The following is a 21,147-nucleotide window of genomic DNA, read 5'->3' on the forward strand; positions in this document are numbered from 1 at the left end:
AAACATTTTTCTTCTTTGGCAATAAAACTTGTAACTTATAACCATCTTAACTTCTGTATGAACAGCATAGATTGAGAATCTTGTCAAAAATGCAGCACATAATATAGCTTGCAAACATTAGCAAGTGGAAAAAGGTACAGTTATAAGTCCAGAAGATCAGCTTATTAAGAGATAAACTAATGAAAAGCATGCACAAGTGTTCAAATCAACTTGACAATCTATGACATTTCTATGAAAAAAATCTACTGTTTAAAAATGTCAAAACAGAATAGATTTTCTCCTAAATCTAATTCTACAGTTCATGAGTCCAAACCACAGTAGACAGAGTTATAAGCATCCATCAATCATTGGGGAATATCCTGGTAATGATATCGGAGGGTAGAAGGAAATATCCAACAGAGTCTAAGTATTCAATTCAGCAGGAAAGAAAAATCTGTAGAGGTATAAGTTAATTTCTGAATGAAAACAATAATTTAAGATCTTTCTGATGACTAAAGCTGAATATGTCTACCAATGGATCTTATTTTCTTGCCATTTGAACAAAAAAGTGAAGCTTAGCTGTCACGTACACATTTCCAAGTAGTTATTTGTTCTTATGTTACAAATCATTTATAAACAACACACTGTCTACCCTGACTGATGGTACTGTATAGTATACACCTTCCACAATGTACGGATGGTACTATCTACCATCACTGATGTTAAGCTTCCTGAGTAACTGAAAAAATGCTTTTAGCACTCAATTGCCCACAGCAATTTTATTTTCTGCAGATGCCAATGCCTAGTTACTGCCTGATCCTGTAAAAAACCCAAAACAAACAGAAAAATTCAGGTCACTGCTCAGGTATGTATCTTTTTAGAATATCTTTCAATACTATTATATAACTTCTGGAGAAAAGGAAAGAGAAAAGGATTCTTCTAAAATATTTACCTATGAAGTCTAATGTAGAATTGTCAAAATCACTGCCAACAGAGGAGAATTATAATCCCTTAGCACATAGAAGTATAAATTATATTAAGCCACGGACATAAAGATTTGACACTATACGTAGTACAATATTCTAATTGACAAAAGTTATGGGAAGTATCAGCCTCATAAAGGAGTAGATGAATTTTGATTCTTTATTTGAATGCCTGTAAATTGCATAAGTTTTTCCTTCAACATAAATCTGTAACAGTCATTATAAAATACATATAATAGATCTGGAGTCTTTTCAGGTAACTGAAAGGGAAATGAACTTGATATGACTACTCAGCTTTAGATCTAATCATGCTGAGAACCATTAGTAGTTCAGAAAGAAATGTATAGCATCCATAAGAAAAGTGCAAGTCCACATTTTTAAAAGGACACATAAGACCTGAGATTTTCTCATCATACTATGTACTATAGAGAGCCCAAATGCATACATTGCTTTGTTAATTGCTGCCACTCTTGCAGATTTGGAGACATTTTGATAAGCAGCATTAGCAGAAATGCAAATATGCATTCTCTAATGAAAGATATATGCAAGTCCAGTAAAAAAAAAACAAAAAACAAACCCACAACCAATACCAGCTACATCACATAAAAACTAACCTTACAGGCCTAACAGTTTAACTCTCTAAAGCCTGTGTATGAGTGCCATAAGCTCAATTACCACTTTGCAATAGCAAATGCACATACATACATACACATATATATTTTTAAGGCCTCTTAAGATAGAATCCAACTGTCGCTCCATTATTTCCTCTATATTGTCACAAGAAAACTGGTTTTACCATTGTAATTAACCACTTAATATGATCACTAGGGAGATGGTGTGAGAAAGACGTGAATTAACAAATGTGATACTTATAAATTGATTATATTTGATTCAGAAATCTGAACAACAATGAAAACTCATTCTCCACAATGCCAGTTTTTCACACATATTTAAAATGTTCAAATTTTTAAATGGATACATCTCAATCCAGCTGGCACGGGATCTCTCACACACCTGTTTGAGGATTCTGGCTATAGATCCTTGATCCATTTTGCTAGTGACTGCATCTTTCCTCAGTCTTGCAGCTACAGTTCCAAGATAGTCAAGTGATGCAACTCTTAATGCCATTTCTGTAGATTTGTTACTGAACTGGTGAACCTAAGAAAAGCAGAATAAACTGTTATAAAAATTATTTATTTATGCAACAATAAATAAAATAAATGTCACAAGACATTGCTTGACCTTATTAAAAATTCCACCTAACTTCCATGCTGCATAAAATTATGTAATTTACTATTATATCACAGATACACTCCTTACTTTACATTAATGTTTTTTCCTTTATTGGGTCTCTCTCTCTACAAATATGCCTGTTAGAGTTTTTTTTTTAAATATGTATTTTTATAAAATAAACTGGACATCTAGTAGAGCAGATATCCTTTGCAATAGCATAGATCTTAAGCACCATAATGCAACTTTCTCATTATTCACACAAGTATAAAGCAAGCTACATTTTATCAGGAACAGGACCATAAAATATTTTTCCAAGAAACAGCTCAAATTACTGTGTTAATTACATTGTAAAACTGAAGAACAACTCTCAAAAAACACGTCAACGAAAATATTCACATTCTGTAAAATGTCACATTCCATAAGTAAATGCACTATTATTGGTAAAAGACCAAACTACTTAATTGTTTTCAGGTTCTGTGCTAAAGGAATAATCCAGAGAAGTATTTAACATGAATAATTACAGCTATTAGTCTGACTTTATTCCCAATGAATATCTACACTTATTAGATGCTATACAATGGCATTTTTTAATGTGGAAAATGTCATGGAATAGTAGAAGTGGTCTTCCATGAGAAACTGTATACATATGACCTTTACTAAGTTTCATATCAATAATCTTCTGACCTAAATTTTATTTTCTATGCATTACATAATAGTGATATATGTAAGAAAATCCTGAAATGCTGCATGTGTGTGTCAACAATCAGAAAGCATTCCTGTAATAGTTTGAGCTGAAACAAGCTTCATTGTAATATGAAATCAAGTAATATAATAGTTAAAAACAAGAATCCTTTACCAATAGCCTTCCTAATAAGCTAAGTAGCAACTCTGCAGCTGGCCATTCTGGTTTATTGACTGTGGAAAGAAGATCTTGAATGAAGTTCTCAAACAGTGGTCTGTAATCTTCTTCCCCTTGTTTACTGCCACACCTGTTTAAAAGAAAATGCATTTTATAAGTGAATTTAAGAGCCATTTAAGCTTTTCTTCTGATGCAAACAGAAGTAATCCTATGTTTAACCAAAAAAACAGTTTTATGCAATTCTAAAAAAAATATCCGAAATATTAGCAGAAAAATTGTTTTTATCCATTTACGGACAAATAGTTTAAACAGTTATCACTCCAAGTTGCACTGCAAGTAAAGCAGCTAATCCAGGATAGTAGAATTTTGTTCCTAAGATTTTTTTATTTATTGTTTTGAGTTAAAGTCTGCATTAACTTGGATGGACAAAGTAGGTAAAATTCTAAAGCTCAAGCTAGAGTGGGGTATTTAGGAGGTGTTGTGTCCTTAAACCTGGTCTGACTTATCTCACAGTGATAAGACATCTCAGTATTATGCTCCACAAAGGTTAAAATCAGAATGTAAAAAAATCAAAAGATAACATACCTGATAGTGTTTCACTTATATGTGGCATCCCTAACTTTAATGATACCAGAAGTATGCAGAGAGATGGCTAGATGGCTCATAAATAGCCTTTCGGCTTAACAGTAGAAATTAACATGATAAAAACCTCGGGACTTTTTGTTACAAATCCTTTGGTTATTCAGGTTTGGGTTTTTTTCCCTGTTGAGCTATTGACATTCCTAACTTTATCTAAACGAAAGTAATTTTAGGTTTTTTATATCTTTGTCATTCTGATGACTGAAAGAATCTGGTTTCATCACTTAAATATTTACTCAGCCTTCTCTTCCATGCTTCAGATGAGTAAAAGACCCCTGATAAAAGGATCATACATAAACTATCAGACAGATTCTTAAATGTGTAAAGAACTCTGCAGAATTTCTGTTCCATAAAAATTTTTGTCCAGACAGGTAGCTCTCTTAGGGATCTATAAAATATATTTATATAAGTAACTTTATTAGTAGGCATTTAGCATTGTGAAGTGGTTTGATTTGTCTTAAGGTGTGACAGATTTTATTTGGAGTTGGTTTCATCAATACACTAAAGAATGCAACAGTACTTACTTCTTAAGGAAAATAGAAAGGAAGTTTTGTGCTGTTCTCATGGCTGTTTCATATGAGTTAGTAATAAGCACATCTTGATCCACCTAAAAATAACAAGATTTATTTGTCTAATATTTTAGTATACACAGAAATATGATTTCCAGATCAGCATTTCTCATTCATAATTACAGTAGACATAAAATTACAATGCTTAATTACTAGAGCACCATCATAAAATATTATATCTACAAAGTAATTCCTGCACAAAAAAAAAGAATTATGGCTCTTTAAAAAAATCTTACTTTTTTGTTTGATTCCTCCTCTGAATTAGAATCTTTTTCTGTTGATGGCAAATGCACCACACACTGAATAAGTTGCAGAACTAGTGCCGTTACCATCTGAATATACATAGGCTCTCCATCAGTGTCACTGCTGTTTAACCTGTTAATAAGACAGCATTAACACAAAATCAACACCAACAACAAATGTTTTAGAATCATTTAAAGTGTCCAACCTCAATTTTAACTGAAATCCAGTTCAGGTCAGATTCTTTCTCAAATTGAACCTGAATCTATACTATTATTCAGAAGATGCACTGAAATCCAGCTGAAGCGCTTAAAAGACAGTTAAAGTGAACTGAGTAGTTCCTAAATGAAACTCATTCAAAGGAGTATTAGATTGATTTCCTGGAAAGAGTGCTCTGAGTGTGTCCTCAAAGAAATTCAGCCAGAATTTTCCTATTAAGCTTTAGCAATGAAGAAATTATATAAAATCCATATAAACAGAATCAAAGAATTTTCCAACAAAAAACCTTTGAATGCACACTAACATTACGCTCATTTACATCCTTAGTGAGACAAATAATAAGATATTTCAATTATTTTTGTAAGCAAGCATAAATATGATGGCATAAGAAACAATGATTATTACAAAATACATTTGTCAGGCAATTCTGTTCTCACTGTAGAGGTTTTGAAATATCAACCTCTAACAAAGCGCAGCTTGTGGAGTCACAGATTTTTAAAGAACAAGTTAATACTGAAGCCTAAAATACTACATCTACAAAACTGTAAATGCTACTGTCTACAAATTATCAATCTATGTCAGAAATTACCTGAAGTTTCTCAAACTCCTCTTGCTAGTTGGTAGTCTCGCAAGGGAAGTGAAAATTTCTTCTAGTATTAACTGTCTATGTTTTTCATACCTGGAGAACACCTATTTAACAGTTACAGGATTGTTAAAAAATTATTTATTGTTACATAAAATATCGCTTGTTAAATAGATTGTTAAAAATTATATATAGAAACATACACTTTACATGACATTTAAATAAATTATATTGAATGCATACCTTGTTTTTAATGCATTGCTTTGTTTTTCAAAGCAAACATTTCTTTATAAAATACATAAAAACTTTTCCAAATATAGATTTTTAAAAATCTTCAAATAGCATAAATGTGTAATAGCTCTTAAAAATACCGTATGTTTTAAAAATTTCTGCCAATAGTACAATACACTGTATAAAAGTCAAACAGTATAATGCTAAGCTTTCAGACTCCGGTATAGAGCAAAACTCTATGTTAACATAAATTAACATGAACACATGTATGGTTTTAGAGCACATTTGAGAAACCAGTTTTACTTCATATCCTAAGCTTTAATGTTTGCCTGACATGAAATATTCTGCAGTTTTCCTGAAATAATATTTTATCTGCCCCATGAATTTTTCACATAGCCACCTCTTCTGAGGAAAAGGACTTATTCTATTATATAGAAGTATCCTACTAGTTCTATAGCTTATTCCATTGCATAAATTAAAATCTTAACAAAGGAAATAAGGAAACCCACATTGTTAAGATTTCTTAAGACAAGAAAGGACAGGTAAGAGGAAGGGGTTTGTGTTTACACTTTAAACAACATAACCAAAATTAAGTAAATTCCTTGGCTTAAGTAGGCTATTTCTTCCTATAGAGTACTCTGCAAATAGGAGGAGCTCAGGTAGATTTAATACTGTTCCTAGATTATGATACCAAACTGTAAAAACATGCAGGAATAAAATTATTTCTAAACTCCAATTCTCTACTAGCAAAAATACAGCCTATGTAAATGCCCTAATAACTCTCAGAAGTACAGGAACACGAAACTACAAATTAAAAATTACTTACTGCAGTCACTAATTTGATGGCACATAACTGTAGTTCACTGACATTTTCTACAAAGAAAGGTGTTATTCCCATAGATGATACCTATCAACGGAAAGAAGTTATTGTAAGTATATTTGACTATCAAACTGATATTTATGCAGTTTCACAAGTAGGTTATTCATTCAGCAGATAAGGTATTCAACAACATGTATTACTTCATATTATTTGCAAATAAAGTTATTAAAGGATACTTGAATACAATCAGGTTAAACTTTTCTTAAGTGTACAATAAAAGCCATTAAAGATTCGAACATTAAATGCTCTTCTCCTGCAGATTACATACTACACAACAAACTAGTCACTGATGTTAATAATTCAAAAGTTTGTACTGATTTCATACTTCATGTCATTGAGACAATCACACTTTACAGTCTCTCTGGGAAAAGAAAAACAAACATTCTCAGACAGAAATTCTTCTGATAAAACTCACCTGAAGAATAGTTGTATCGGTAAGAAGCTGTATCTCTAGCAACTCTGACAAACTGCTGACAATGTCACAAACTTTGTTATACAACATCACTATAACTCTTTGCTTGTGGGTGGAACACTTGGCACGTTTTGCTTTTGAACTTAAAACACCACCTAGAAAATAAAAAATATCTTTATTCATTTTTTCAGTTTCACATCAAATATTAGAAAGATGATCATCTTCCTCAAAAAATGTCCCCAAAACAACTCCATGACTACAGCTTTGTAAATGCAATTGCTTACAGAAGAAAAACTATCTAGTAGAATCAGCTGGAAAGCAAAAATTTCATATTTTCATAATTGCTCTGAATTCTGGATCCAAGATTTTTAAAACTGTTCTTGAAGTTGGACACCCACATCTGAAGGTATGTATATGACAACAAAACGTTAAATGCAAAACATTTAGCATACTAACCACCATGAGGATCCACTCTATACACAGGATCATATTGAGGATAGAGAGTGTTCTGCAAATGAAATTTTGTGTATTGAATAACTCTTTCTATTACATCCTCAATATACACAGCTTTAGGCATATTTGGTGATGTCATAATATTGATAGCAGTAAGACAAGCATCAGCAGATTTTGTCACTCTCTCCATAATAAGATCTCTCCATAATCTCTCCTCATCTTCAGTGTCATTGTTCTGTAACAGGCAATAAAAAACAAGATAGCGTGAACAAGAAGTCAAATTTTTATCCTTACCAAGTAAAAGATAACATTATTTTAATATACTTACATACACACACATACAAAATGTTATATTTCCTTTATGATACAAAAATAGTTTGTTTTAGAAATCAACTAATGTTTGTTTTACTAGCAACAGGTTTGTAACCCTAAGTTACAAGTCTTCAATATCTCACCGTATTCTTCTGGTAAAACACAAAGAAGCTTTCTGTGTATCATCAGGAAGCACTATGAAGGAAGACTGCCACATTCTCTACTTAAGAATGATGTACCTTAATCAAAATCTAAACTCATTCATCTAGTGTTTTCTTCAGTGGCCTATGCACACCAGTTGCTGCTTTGATCAGTCTAATTTTTGCCACTAGAGGGAATTCTTACACAAAAAGACTGTTAAGTCACACAAAACTCATGAGAATATAACTTTCTCCACTTCACAGACCAACTCATCTATTATCAATGGGTTTAAAACATGTCTTATCAAATATGACCATTTAGATTTAGCACAGGGTATAGAATCTCTGTATTTCTGTGTTTGTACAAGTTATAAAAACAAACATACATGAGGTTAATTATGACCACCTAGCACTACTGAAATATTGTAATAACATTATTAATAGCAAAACCAGGTGGAATTTTTAATAACTTCTCTGGTACAGAGAAAAAGAATCTTTCCTGCCTGTATAACAGCACAGTTCAACACTGTCGGCTTTCCTTGTAAAAATAAGGGGTTGGTGAAACCATATCAACTTTTTCCCTTTGGGGTAAGAGAATCTAAAAATATCACAGTGCATTATATATATATGAGAGAGAGATATATATATTTCTCTCTATATATAAGTATATATATACACTTCTTCCATTGTGTAAGGGACACGTAGAAAAGTAGCAAAGAAATATCCAATGGTGCAAGTTACACCAGTTACCATGAATATTTCAGGATGAAACTATAATATTTAAAATTAAGTCAAAAGACAACTCAATTGCTCCCATTACATTTGTTAGTTATCAGTCCTATAGTAAAACACGTTTAGTACTGAAAAAATATAATTAATTGAATTTTACTTCAAATCTTAAAATTTGGCAATCTCTTAATCACATATTAAATCAGAAATTCCTTTCACACACACACAGAGTATTTGAAACTATCACTATATGGGACTCAAGTGAAGAAAACCCTATTCTACACAATGGTGTGAAACGATGTAATTTGAAACTCACATGATTAAGTAATGTAGAAAGCTTTGATCCATCTTGAATATTCTTCTCCAAAATATTCAGGACTTTTACTGTTTTATCTGTTGAGAGCTAAAACAAGAAACAAAACACATCAAACAACTGTAGAAACATAAAGGCTTCCAAACTGCTGACAAAAATGTCCATGGATGAAGGATAGAACATGTTATGTAATCTGACAAACTTAAACTGTAAGTAATCTGAGATAAGGATTGGATCTTGACTTGTCTGGTTTCTGTCACAGCATGATTGAGAATGCTGATAATAGAATTAAACTAGTGAAATATGTTCTAAGACTGCAATCAAACTGCATTTTCAACCAGCAAAATCCATAGAAATGTATTTAAAACTGCATATCTGTAATTAACATTGTATAGTTATACACTTTTGCTTCTAGAAACAGAAATTTACCAAATCCAAGTATCAATCACAAATTCTAACTGACCATATAGAGCTTTATTAAGAGAAAATCCAAATTCTATGGACAAGCAGAAATAAAATTCCCTGATACTTGAGAGCTAATAAAAAGGAAATGTATTCTTAATAACTGTGTTAACTTTGAAAAACTAGTATGTTGAAAAAAGTAACTCAAACTCACTTACTGATGTTCTACAGAATTATGATTAAATAATCTGTAGAATATGCTAAACTCCAGGAGAGTCAGTTTCATTCATCCAGATACTATTTGTGCTCACCTTTAGAAGCAACAAAATTCTCATTTTATGTATACGTATATGTATGTATGTGAAAAAAACAGGGAACAGAGGTTAAGGGTGAGAACTACCAGGAAAGAGAAACACTCAGGCTGATAACACGCTACAAAGGAAGGTAGGGAGATCGAAGAAAAGGCCAGGAAGAATACCTAAATGTTGGATTAAAGAAAACCCTTCAGAGCGACTTGTATAATAAGTGGCTTCACAGACACTTCATAAACATAGTAAGTGGTCATGAGCAGGCAGAGTAAGAATTTAACACAAGACTTCCCAAAGCCAAGAGTTCTAGGAAGATAAGGAAAGCAAGAACATTGTTTCTAGAGGTGTGATACCAACAGTTTGTGCCAACAGAAAGTTCCCTTGAACTGAAGTCGGGAAGAGTATGGCAAAGAAACCACAATATGCAGTCTACAGAAAATTAATCTTATTATCACCTGAGGCATTAAATCTTCTAAGTTTGAAAGGACTCTTTGGAGAAAGAAAGGAAGTAGGCAATTCAGTGTGATGCTGGATGGACATCATACATTTACATTGCACTAACGGCATATATCAGAAAGGGTGGATTTTTTGACTTTGCCAGCAGGTTCTGTTTTACTGTGGTTGCTCAACACTAGCTGTAAGGAGCAAAGCCTATAGGTTGATGTGCTTTTGTGAAAGTAGATTAATTATTTTAGATTTTACTGCTCAGGCATGTGTTACCTATTGGCATATAGTGCTCTGAGTCAGCGCTAACACAGAGAAGGACCATTCAACAAAAATGTCTCGGCTTCAGAGACAGTAACAGTTAAGATGTGGTAACTTTTTAAGCACTTCAGCTAAGTCAGCAGAAGCACAACTGTTCACAGTATCTGTCACATGCACACCTGAAGAGGGTGGAATATTACAGGGGACAGAAGTTTTTGTATGTTTAACAATTAAATGTTCAAAAAGAGTTAAATACTATGAAGATGTACCTTGTCCATAATGCCCATTGCCTTGATTTTTGCAGATTCACTACCCAACTCACTAAGTTGATGCTTTCCCAGTAGCAATTCCTGTGGAATCTCATCATCATCGCCTTAAAAAAAAAAAAATTAAAAAATTAACAATCATATTTCTAATAAGACTTCAAGGAAACCAGTATTTTACAGCCAATATGAAAAAGCCAATTGAAGAAAAAGAACTGATTTTCCAAATAGCTAGCATCTAATAGTTTCATCTAATGAAGACTGATGATGACAACTTTTGGTTGTGTTAAAACAGCTACTTGTTAAATATGACTGAAAGTCATAAATTAAAAATATTTTTAATATAGCAAAATCCATTTATTGCAGCTCTTGTGCCATCACCCTCATTTCAGTAAAACAGATCTTAAATGACTGTAGTCCTAATTCTAAAGTTAAAATCTGGGGAAGGGCAATAGGTGAAAAACACATAGGAAATTAAGTACCTCGGGATACGCTGCATCTTAATCACATTTACCCTTACAAAAAAACCTATAATGTTACAAGACATATAGAAAGAACCAATTACTTCACTTTTTAATCCAAGGTTGTAGACACCACTGCTGTAGTGATTTGTTTACTATGCTCCTCCCCTTGTTCTAATCTTGTGACAAAGATGGTAGGAAAAAAAATAACAAATGCTCCATTATCCATTTCAATAGAAAGTCATCTTGGTCAACCTGAACTACTTCGTCAGACACTTATGCTAAGTTGGCTTATTTTCCACTGAAATGGATAAGGAGCATACAGTGATTCAGTGCCTCACCCATAAGTGCATAAGCACTCTGCTGCTGAATTGAATAATCAAGCTCTGTTGGGCCAAAGGCCACAACAGATGCAAAATTATGTGCCTCAGACATTACTGGCAAGAGAACCATCTTATGTTAGTGTTGTTTACAAAGATATGTTTGACAGAAGATAACACCCTAATGACATCCCAAAGAGGTATCCTTTCCACTCCAGGGGACTATTATTTGTCTCATTGTGATTTATGTCCCTTTTGGATTCTGCAGGGAGGAAGAAGGAGGATCTTCTTCCTGTAGCAGCAAGTGAAATTGGAAAGGTAAAGGCCTCCACTCAAGGTAGAAGCCATATAAATGCAGTATATCGTAGCATGTATCACAGGCAATTAAATCACAAAGAAGGAACTTTGAAAATACTGAGATGCAAATTTTTTTGTTTCTTGTGTTTCTAATTGGGGAAAGCATTTTGAAATTTTCTGACATATTACCAAAAGCTGTAAAATCCATGTCTTCTAAATTTTCCAAAATATTCTCTATTGAAGCAGTAAATCTTTTGAAAGTTGAAGAGTCCATCATTTCTGGTGAAAAAAGAAATGTATATATAATTATTTTATATACAAAACAGAAAATACAAACTGTAGAAAATAAATCTTCTAAAATTACCTTCAGGTGTTAGTTTAGGTTCATAAGCTTTCCTCTTCTTTTGTTTTTCTTTTTTCTTCATTTTTCTAGCCACTAATTAAGAGAATAAAGGATTGTTTACATTTCTTACGCTTATATTCAATACTGCATGTAAAGATGTTTATTTTAAAATGTTTAACATATCCTTTAAAAATGCACTAGTATTATGGAAGAAAATAAAATTTTTAAAACAATCAGTTACCCTCACTGAGGCTAGGAGGAGGAGAATAATCATCCATATCAGAGTCATCGGGACTGCGATTACGGTAACGGCCACTACCAGAAGTCCTCCTTCCTTCATGATAATAACCACTTCTCCTATGGTCACCAGAACTTCTTCTGTCATGTTCTTCATACTCCCAAGCTTCATCTCTATCCTTTTTATGTTTTTTACGAGAAGCTAGAAATGAAATGCATTTTCATTATAAGTAAAAAAATTCTACTTTTAATAGCTCAAAATTATACATTTGCAAGTTAAACACTATCATATAGATGTTCTGTAAAACAAGTGAACACTCTAAAACTATCATATAAAATTCTGTTATGGCATTATTCTAACTATTTCTTTTGAATTACATGAAAACTGTGCCTGAAACCGGCAAAGACACCAGCAAACATTTAAAAATACAAATTTACAGGGCATTTGTCCTTTTAAACAAAGTCAGGAAAGTAGAACAAATAAAAATAAGTTTCATCCTTTCATAAGAGAACAGTGAGATAATTTCTTCAGTTATCTAAATTGTGACTATTACTGGGTGTCCATGTTCCAATTCAGTGATTGCTTTGCCCATCTAACACAGCAAGTTCCAATGAGACTTGGCAACCTAGTTGCTTAAAGATATTCTGTTTTGCCAAAACAACTAAAATTTTGTCTTGATATATATTGCAGGAAATTCAGTGTAAAGGAAAAAGCTGGAGTCACAATTCTGGGCCAGGCAGCGAGTATATACCACAGAAGGTTATTATAACCAGTTTTCAGTCAGGACCAAAAAGCCTCGCAGAACTGAATGTTGAAAAACTGGGATAAATGTTCTATACAGAAACAGAAACTTGGTGGAAATAAAGTGTGTGTGTGGGAGGGGAATGGAGAGTTCTTTGTTGTTTTCAAAGACAGTCTTGAAGAGGAGAAGGTGCTAAGATGTAATAGAAAAAGGATATGGAGGAGGAGGTAATTTCATCCATGAAATCAGCCAACTCTCCATTATCTAAGGTAACAGGATAACTGGGCTAGCAAAGAGATGTCTAACAGACTGTGCTGTGAAGATCAAAACGGCTCCAAAACATTATATTCTAGACTAGCAGAGATGATTATTCTTGTGAACTTGCATATAACAGCCCTGACATCTGTGTGTGTTTACCAAAGTCTCCTGAAGTTTAGAGAGGTATGACTGTATATAAGGTTGTTTCTGAGCAAAATGGCTCCAAGCATTCAGACAGAACTGGAACAGAACTGACAAGTTCTTTCCACAACCCCAGTTTATTGAGAAGCATAGGAAACATACCAGGATATAGTCACACCTGGTATAGTACCAGGATATAGTCAGTAGTCAGCCCAGGCTCAGAACTAATAAAAACAACAACATTGGACCTGTGGTGATACTAATGCTCTGCACTGCACCCTAGAGCGCTCCCACTTCTGAAAACATAGTACGAAACTTCTGCACAGAGGTGGTCCAAGTGTTTAAGGTAATAACTTAGTTCATACTTTGAGCTGTTCTGCTTATGGATCAGACTTGCTTCTGGAGGCAGTACAGTCATGTTCATGAGGCCTAAGCTACTAACACTGTCAGTTCTAAAATGGTTGAGAGTTAACTGCGATTGAAGAAACGGAGAGCTGTCTGGGATACCTGAAGTGAGCATATTGGAGAAGAAAGTAGGGGGTTTATGGGAAAAGACTTTACACATCTTAACTGATTCTTTTCCCCCCATGAGACAGTATTTTGTGGAGGTAGATGAAATCTATCTCCACAGTTTACAAATCATCAGTATCAATGTCCTGGTTTCGGCTGGGACAGAGTTAATTTTCTTTTTAGTAGCTGCTATAGTGCTGTGTTTTGGATTTAGTGTGAGAATGATGTTGATAACACTCTGATGTTTTAGTTGTTGCTAAGTAGCGCTTATCTTAAGCCAAGGACTTTCCAGTTTCCCATGCTCTGCCAGCAAGCAGGTGTGCAAGAAGCTGGGAGGCAGCAGAGCCGGGGCAGCTGACTTGAACTAGCCAAAGGGGTATTCCATACCATGGAACGTCATGCCCAGTATATAAACAGGGGGGAGTTGGCCGAGCGGCGCGGATCGCGGCTCGGGAACTAACTGGGCATCGGTCAACGAGTGGTGAGCAATTGCATTGTGCACCACTTGCTTTGTATAGTTTAATTCTTTTAGTATTGCTATTGTCATATTATTATTATTATCATTATCATTGTTTTTCATTCCTTTCTGTCCTATTAAACTGTCTTTATCTCAACTCACAAGTTTTTTTTCCTGATTCTCTCCCCCATCCCAGGGGTGGGGGGGCAGTGAGCGAGCGGCTGCGTGGTGCTTAGCTGCTGGCTGGGGTTAAACCACGACAATCAATTTAAGCTCTGTAGGATGAATTCTGACCCCAGCTACATCTCCATGAGAAAAGTAACTTCCAATATTGCTTTCCAGCAGAAATTTAAATTGATCAGTTTATCAATGCTGCATGACAAAACAGAATGTGTTACAGTTGTTCTGGCTCTGCAAGGCAAATAAGATGAACATGGGAACAGCTATTCACAGTCATTGCTCTACAAAGTTTATTTTGAAGTAGATAAAAATGACTAAAAATGTAAGTATTAATAATATTTCAAGAGTTATTATGAATTCTGTACATAAATAAAGACTATCCAGAATATAAATACCCAATTTCCTTCTGAATTCTGCCAAACATTTATGCAATAACACATTTAGCACTTATTGTATGAGAATGATTTCAGCAATTTTTAATTTCTCATCATTTAATTTAATGGAATGCCCCTTCTTCATGAGATACTCAAAGAAATTTCTCTTCTTCTATAACAATCACTATTTCATATTTTTTAAAGTTCAATTTTAGACAACCAAAAGAATTTTGAAATACATATTTGTAACAGTACAAATCTATTCAGTGTACTTGTCACAAATCTTTCATTCTCTTGATCATTTTGTCTCGTTTTAACTCAGTTCAGTTCTACAGTATCCTTTGAGAAATATTATAATTTATTTTTAAACCAGATGTCCTCAATGGATTGTTTAGAATGATGGCCAGATCTCTTGAGTGGATATAGCAAACCTAGAATCCCTTAAAGCATATAATTACTGTGAAAGTTTTCCTTAATTTGCTTTACTTTGCATTTAAGAATTTCAACAGCCACTGTGGCTAATAGGTAGATTAAGATCTCTCTGAAATTCCTGACAATCCTCTCCATTCCCAACCAACATAAATAATTTTGCTTTACTTATTCTTTTTTTAATTCACTGTTCCAGATTATTAACATCATAAACAGGTGAAATGATACGGTAAACAGAGAATATAGAATCCTGAATGAAGCAAATCATCTGATTACAAGTTACCTCAAGATCTCATACTCACGGTCAAAGCAGCATTATTCAGTTATATTTTAAATGAAAAAACCACAAACAAAAGGACATTCTTTTCTGCTTCTTTGATAAAGATCAGAGGTATCGCTATTATAAATTTACGTGTATGTGTGCATATGCATTGCGTATCTGTTTGACGAGAACTTGAAACATATTAAAAAAGCAGGACAAACAAATCTTTCTCTTTTGGACCCTAAGAAAGACTAAGAAGCAAAACATTATGTTTTACAAAAGTTCAGTAAGATGTTTAGATAAGCAAAGGTGGAAAGAGTCTAAATTTGGAAAAAAATCATTATAAGCAAGATGCCTTCTCAGGTTAACAGCAATAGGCACTTCTCCTGTAGCCCTGCATAGGTAACACAGCTAAGATGTTACTCAGACTGAACTGATTCACTCCATTTTAATGGAGTTTCTTTTCAGTGTTGGCTAACTGAACTACCATAGGGACAAACTAACCACACTCTTATTTGCAAGTAGGAAATCCCTTCCTAACTTAGAGGCATTTTTTGACGCTTATGAACTTTACCTGATTGCACAGCAAGTCTAACTATAAGCTTCCTCTCTTCCTTTGAAATCACTTAATTAAAAAATAGTATAATCAGCAAATGCTATTTTGAGAAACCATCGGCAATAATTCCAGTTTTTCAAGCAATATACCATGGAAATAATATAAGAAGAAATATTTTAAGAAACTTCTGGGCACTAACATTCTTAATTTATCATGTCAGAAAAATTCAAGAGGGGATCCTTTGCTTTTCTTATCAATGAAATTCAGAATAATTTAAAATGTATTTACTGAAGTTTTTCTTTGCATAGCTTTGTGTGCAAGTTTTCTGAGCTGCTTTACAGGATATTTTCTTTAATCTGATTGGCTAAAAATGTTTTATTGCACAACTAAAAAAAAAAAATCTAGGCAGTGGCTTCCCATAAAGTAATTAGGGAAAGAAATTTAACAACTAGCTGCTTTTCATCTTGAGTGACAAATTGAAATCAAGTAATTTTTCTTTTAAAAGAAAAAAATAGGTTCTTGGCCAAGTAGTTGTCTGGAAAGCAAATTTGTTTTCATATGTTTTAGGGCAGCCAACAAAAAAAAAAGTATATCTTTTTGTAAAAGCAAAATATTAGCCTTCTTTAGGAGTAGGAACAGAACGATGTACTACTTACATTCAAAAGCTTCTTCACTGTCATTGTCTTCATCAGAACTGATTTCAGCATATTTTGGTTTCTCATTAACTGTGCTACGTTTGCGCTTGTTCATTTTCACACGTTCACAAAGCGGCATGGTAGATTCAATTTCTGCCAGGAGCTCAGGAGGCAACTCCTTTAACACTGACTGATCTATGCTACCTATTAATGGAGAGCAAGAAGAGTAAATGTGAACCTGAAGATAATAATAAGGGCCCAACGCTACAGTCCTTTCTCAGGAACTGCTTATAGTATATCCACTAATAAACAATACCACAGTTAGATATACTTGGATGTATTTGACAGCCCTTTCTAAAGTTGCATTTATTGTTCACACTGTAATTAGAAATTAACATAATAAATTGCACACACATCTCCTTCAATAAAATATTTTGTCAGGCATATAAACAAATTCAAATTGGTAAATTTCCTTTGTAAAAAGACATCCTTGCTCTACTTCCACAAAATTTAGTCTTATTTCGGTTCATCCTCCGAATTCAACAGGTTTTCTAACAGTGTAGGTAAATTAAGGATTCATTATGCCTCATTAACAGTTCTGTTTATTCTCATTCATATTATTTAGTGTACACAAGACAGTAATCTTCCCTTTTCCAGTAGGTAGAGACAATCTGTGGCAGAATCTCTGGGGTCTTATCCCTAAATACAGACCAAATCATTGACATCCCAACCTCTGCCTCAGATTTTTTTTCTTACCTCCTACTAGTAGTTCTATAATGCAACCCAAATTTTTGCTTGATTTTGTTACAAAGCATAGTTGAAAGATTTTTATTTAATATAGACAAACAGCAAGCTGGACCACATCAGGTTTCTTTTCCACAGAGGTAAATAGTTAGACATCATCACACAATTCTCATCACATTTTGAAACTACGATTAGGCTCATATGCAGTCAGTATGAAGGAGATTTACAGTCAAAATATTTTTCAAGTGACACAAGGAAACCAAATTAATTCAAAAGTATTTCTTGGGGTTTTGTTTATTTGATGTCTTGTCTTTATTTATCAAATAACCTATTGCACAGATTTTAAGATTATCGGACTAAACCTGTTAACCTTTTTCCAACAACAGAACAAATGCCTTTGTCATAAGTGCCTCTCTCTCCTTCCCAAGGCATACTATACGATTTAGATAGAGAGGAAACACCTGACAGTTGCTATACACACACATACAAAAAAAAATCCTCCAAGGAAATCATCTTCTGGATGATAATTCACTTTTTAATTGCATTCACTATATCACTAACATAACTTTCTGAAATTTATTTCCATTTTTACACTAATATCCCATCTTCTAATCCAAACTTAGTCTTCCCCCCCCAAACAACTTTAACTGGAATTAGAAGAGCCTTAATATGAGAAAATAGTTTCCAGCAACAAAATTTTAAAAAGTCTCATCTATTACTGGTTTCACATATCTCTACATCCATAAAAATTGCCTATAAGCAATGAAACTAATGATTAGAAAATTATTTTTCTATAATTCTCAGGTATGTTCAGCAAGTCATCCCATTTAAGTGCATTCTAGAAAAGATTTAACTTAAAATATTGGGTTTTTCAAACTGAGGTAGGTAAATATCTATAAAGTAAAACTGATAGCAAAATTTGCCCCTGCTTCCCCTATGCTGTGATTTATGATTATTTATTTGCTTTAAGTTGCCATCCTTTGATAATCACCACCTGCCAAAGTTACCTAAATTCTCAATATTGCTTTCAAAAATGCTAGAAAACATTTCACAGTGTGGTTTGCCGTGGCGCTGTGAAATGATTATTCTTTGCGGGCTGGGCACTTGACTGAAGATAGGCAGAAGTATGACAGCACAGGCAGATCAGTTCCTCTGTGTGTACCACCAACTGACTGAATGCTAGCCAGGTCTAATTTGGATGCTGCATAGCCATGTCTGAGCAGTGGTGTCCCCACACTAATACTCCATGTCTCTTTGTACTCCTATACAGTGTCTGAAGAGAGTTAGCTTACATTCAGCCCCAGACTAGAGGAAAATTTGCACATACATGTTTTAAGACAATTTCCACAGGTGAAATTGCTAGAGGGCCTCAGATCCTGTTTTTTTAACACATATTCTCAATTTCACGCACTGTTGGTAATTTCATTGAAATCAGCGGGACAACACACAGAGCGTAAAGCCTACAGCAAATCTGGCCAAAGACATTGCAAAAAACAGCTGCAAGTAAAGGAACAAAAGTTGCATTAAGATTCATACAGATGCTTAAAAGCTAGATGGGCTAGATGCACTTACACTAACAGGAGTATTTTCTACAAATATGTCTTTAAGCCTCTCCTAGTCTACAATGAAAAGTAAATTTAAAAACAGAATAACTAGTAAGACAGATTGCTTGGAGAGGAAATCAGAAAAGGAAACAAATCAGTAATAGATTGTATACCTAGCTTGGCAAGAGTTCCATGACCAAATTCTAATTCAATTCAATTTCAAAACAATGTCTGAATGTTTCATGATGTAATTTTAAGATTGTGATCATTGCTTTGAGGAACTGTTAGAACAGAATTTGTTCTTTATTTTCCCTATACTGTGCACAAAGAACATCTCAGTAAGATGAAAAGTGATATATTTTAAGTAAGAAAACCCTTAAAAAAACCAAAAAACCTCGAAACAAGAAACAAAAATCACAGGCTACTACTCTCCTACCTCCTAGGAATATCTATTCTTGCTTTCCTTATTGATTTTGTTCCTGAGGTAGAACACTACTCAATCTTTAAAAATAAGTCAATTACCACAGTGTTAATTAGACATCAATGAAAAAATAAAAATGCAAGTACTTTAAATATTTTGAAAAATAACTTTATTTCATTCTCAAAAGTTCCAAGTTTTCTATGTTCTCCAATGCTAAATTCAACTAATGCTTAAACTGCACTCTCTCCTGTTACAGATATTTCAGATGACAGTATAAGCTTCCCCCTTTTTCTTTTATTAGGGAATATGAAAAGCTTTCTTTATTCAAGAAGGGAATAGCAGAAAAGAGAACAAATAGAATTATTGTAAAGTGCTCTATAAGCCATCTATAAAGTTTTTGTTTCTGTCACAATGTTCCCTGGAACAAGTCTGCTGCATGCCTAGTTTCCTTAGCTGCTGAGGATTGTAAATAACCAAATCTAAAAAGTTTTACTCATGCAGTACAAAGGAGTTAAGCATGACTGCACATGTATGAACAATTCTGATATACATGGAAAAGGACTCCCCATCCTTTCTGAAGAAATTCAGGGATATTATATATTGTGGGACTCCAGTCAAGAGCTTGTTAATATTTATTTTACTTTATTACTTATGTTATGTTGAGTCAGGGCAACCCAATCTTCACTAGAAACATCTTACTTAATTCCTTTTTTTTATAGCTCCATATTTTATAATAAATATACTATTTATTTTTTCAGGGTAGTAAAGAAATACTTAAGAGAATCCAGTTCACCATAAGAATCCAGTCACATGGCAACAAACATTAGGTTATAAAACCCATACTAATGCCTTTTCAGTTTACAGGATACTTTTCAAAAAAGTTTAAAAGAATATAGAACACAAAACCATTTGAAAGCATCTACAAAAACATGTATGATCACCTTCAGTTTTTCAATTTGTTTGATAAGTTTGCTAAGACCTGGTACCTACTTTCCTGCTTCCACTTTAATCAGTTACATTCAACTCTAGTTTGCATGGCTTTTTAAATAGCAAAGGAGAAAGTAACTTTACTAAAAAGTTACTCCACAAATTAATAAGATTGCCCCAGTAAACCAAGCTTTCTGAAAAACCGTCCTCGTCAACAGAATAACTCAATTTTTTGCAATGCATGTGATCAGCATATACAGTATGCCTGAAATGGACTATAGGCATCAGTGTTCTTCAGACATCACTTATGCATACTCTCAAAGCTGCCGCAACTATTAAAACAAACAAAAAAAACCCACAAGAAAAGTGCCATCGTAACCAAATCTTTGTTCCACTGTAAGGAATCACAATGCTGATAAACTCCACATTAGTGAAACTGAAGGGCAAGTCACAGAGTAGCTGTAAGAACAATTCATCAACAATTCATCTTGAAGAACTGCATACATGAACAACCACTTCTTCAGTACTTTTCCAAACTTTTCCAAATGCTGTTCATGACTTACTAGTTGCTTGCTGGAGGAAGAACATATGCTTGTTTTTGTTTGATTGTCATTATCAAAAGGTTTCTTAGAGAAGACATTCAAGAATCTTCAGCTGTTACTGAATAGCCACTGACTGTCAAGATACTTGTTTCTCACCAAGCAATTCTTGACAAAATATAATACAGTTAAAAACCAGCCAGTGAATCTTAGCTAAAAATGAATTAGTCTGTAAACCTCCTCCCATATTGTATTTTAATCTGGGAAGCTTTTCAAAGGGTTTTGCCATGTATAGTAGAAAGAGTTCTACAAATGTG

At 33.6% G+C, this 21,147-nt stretch overlaps 1 protein-coding gene across 1 annotated transcript in view; it reads right to left on the minus strand.

Moving 5' to 3' along the window:
- LOC127028947 (nipped-B-like protein) overlaps positions 1-21,147 on the minus strand; it is a 167,668-nt gene that overhangs the window by 24,881 nt on the left and 121,640 nt on the right. Inside the window, exons 11-24 of the mRNA XM_050914608.1 lie at positions 16,677-16,859; positions 12,115-12,312; positions 11,895-11,966; positions 11,720-11,809; positions 10,459-10,562; positions 8,778-8,864; positions 7,284-7,515; positions 6,831-6,982; positions 6,362-6,442; positions 5,311-5,411; positions 4,499-4,637; positions 4,218-4,300; positions 3,052-3,184; positions 1,977-2,120 (exon numbers count right to left, since the gene is read on the minus strand). Coding sequence (XP_050770565.1) covers positions 1,977-2,120; positions 3,052-3,184; positions 4,218-4,300; positions 4,499-4,637; positions 5,311-5,411; positions 6,362-6,442; positions 6,831-6,982; positions 7,284-7,515; positions 8,778-8,864; positions 10,459-10,562; positions 11,720-11,809; positions 11,895-11,966; positions 12,115-12,312; positions 16,677-16,859 — 1,799 coding nt within the window. The remainder of the gene's footprint in view (positions 1-1,976; positions 2,121-3,051; positions 3,185-4,217; positions 4,301-4,498; positions 4,638-5,310; positions 5,412-6,361; positions 6,443-6,830; positions 6,983-7,283; positions 7,516-8,777; positions 8,865-10,458; positions 10,563-11,719; positions 11,810-11,894; positions 11,967-12,114; positions 12,313-16,676; positions 16,860-21,147) is intronic.

This window comes from Gymnogyps californianus, unplaced genomic scaffold, assembly GCF_018139145.2.
Source record: "Gymnogyps californianus isolate 813 unplaced genomic scaffold, ASM1813914v2 HiC_scaffold_50, whole genome shotgun sequence".
Lineage (NCBI taxonomy): Eukaryota > Metazoa > Chordata > Aves > Accipitriformes > Cathartidae > Gymnogyps > Gymnogyps californianus.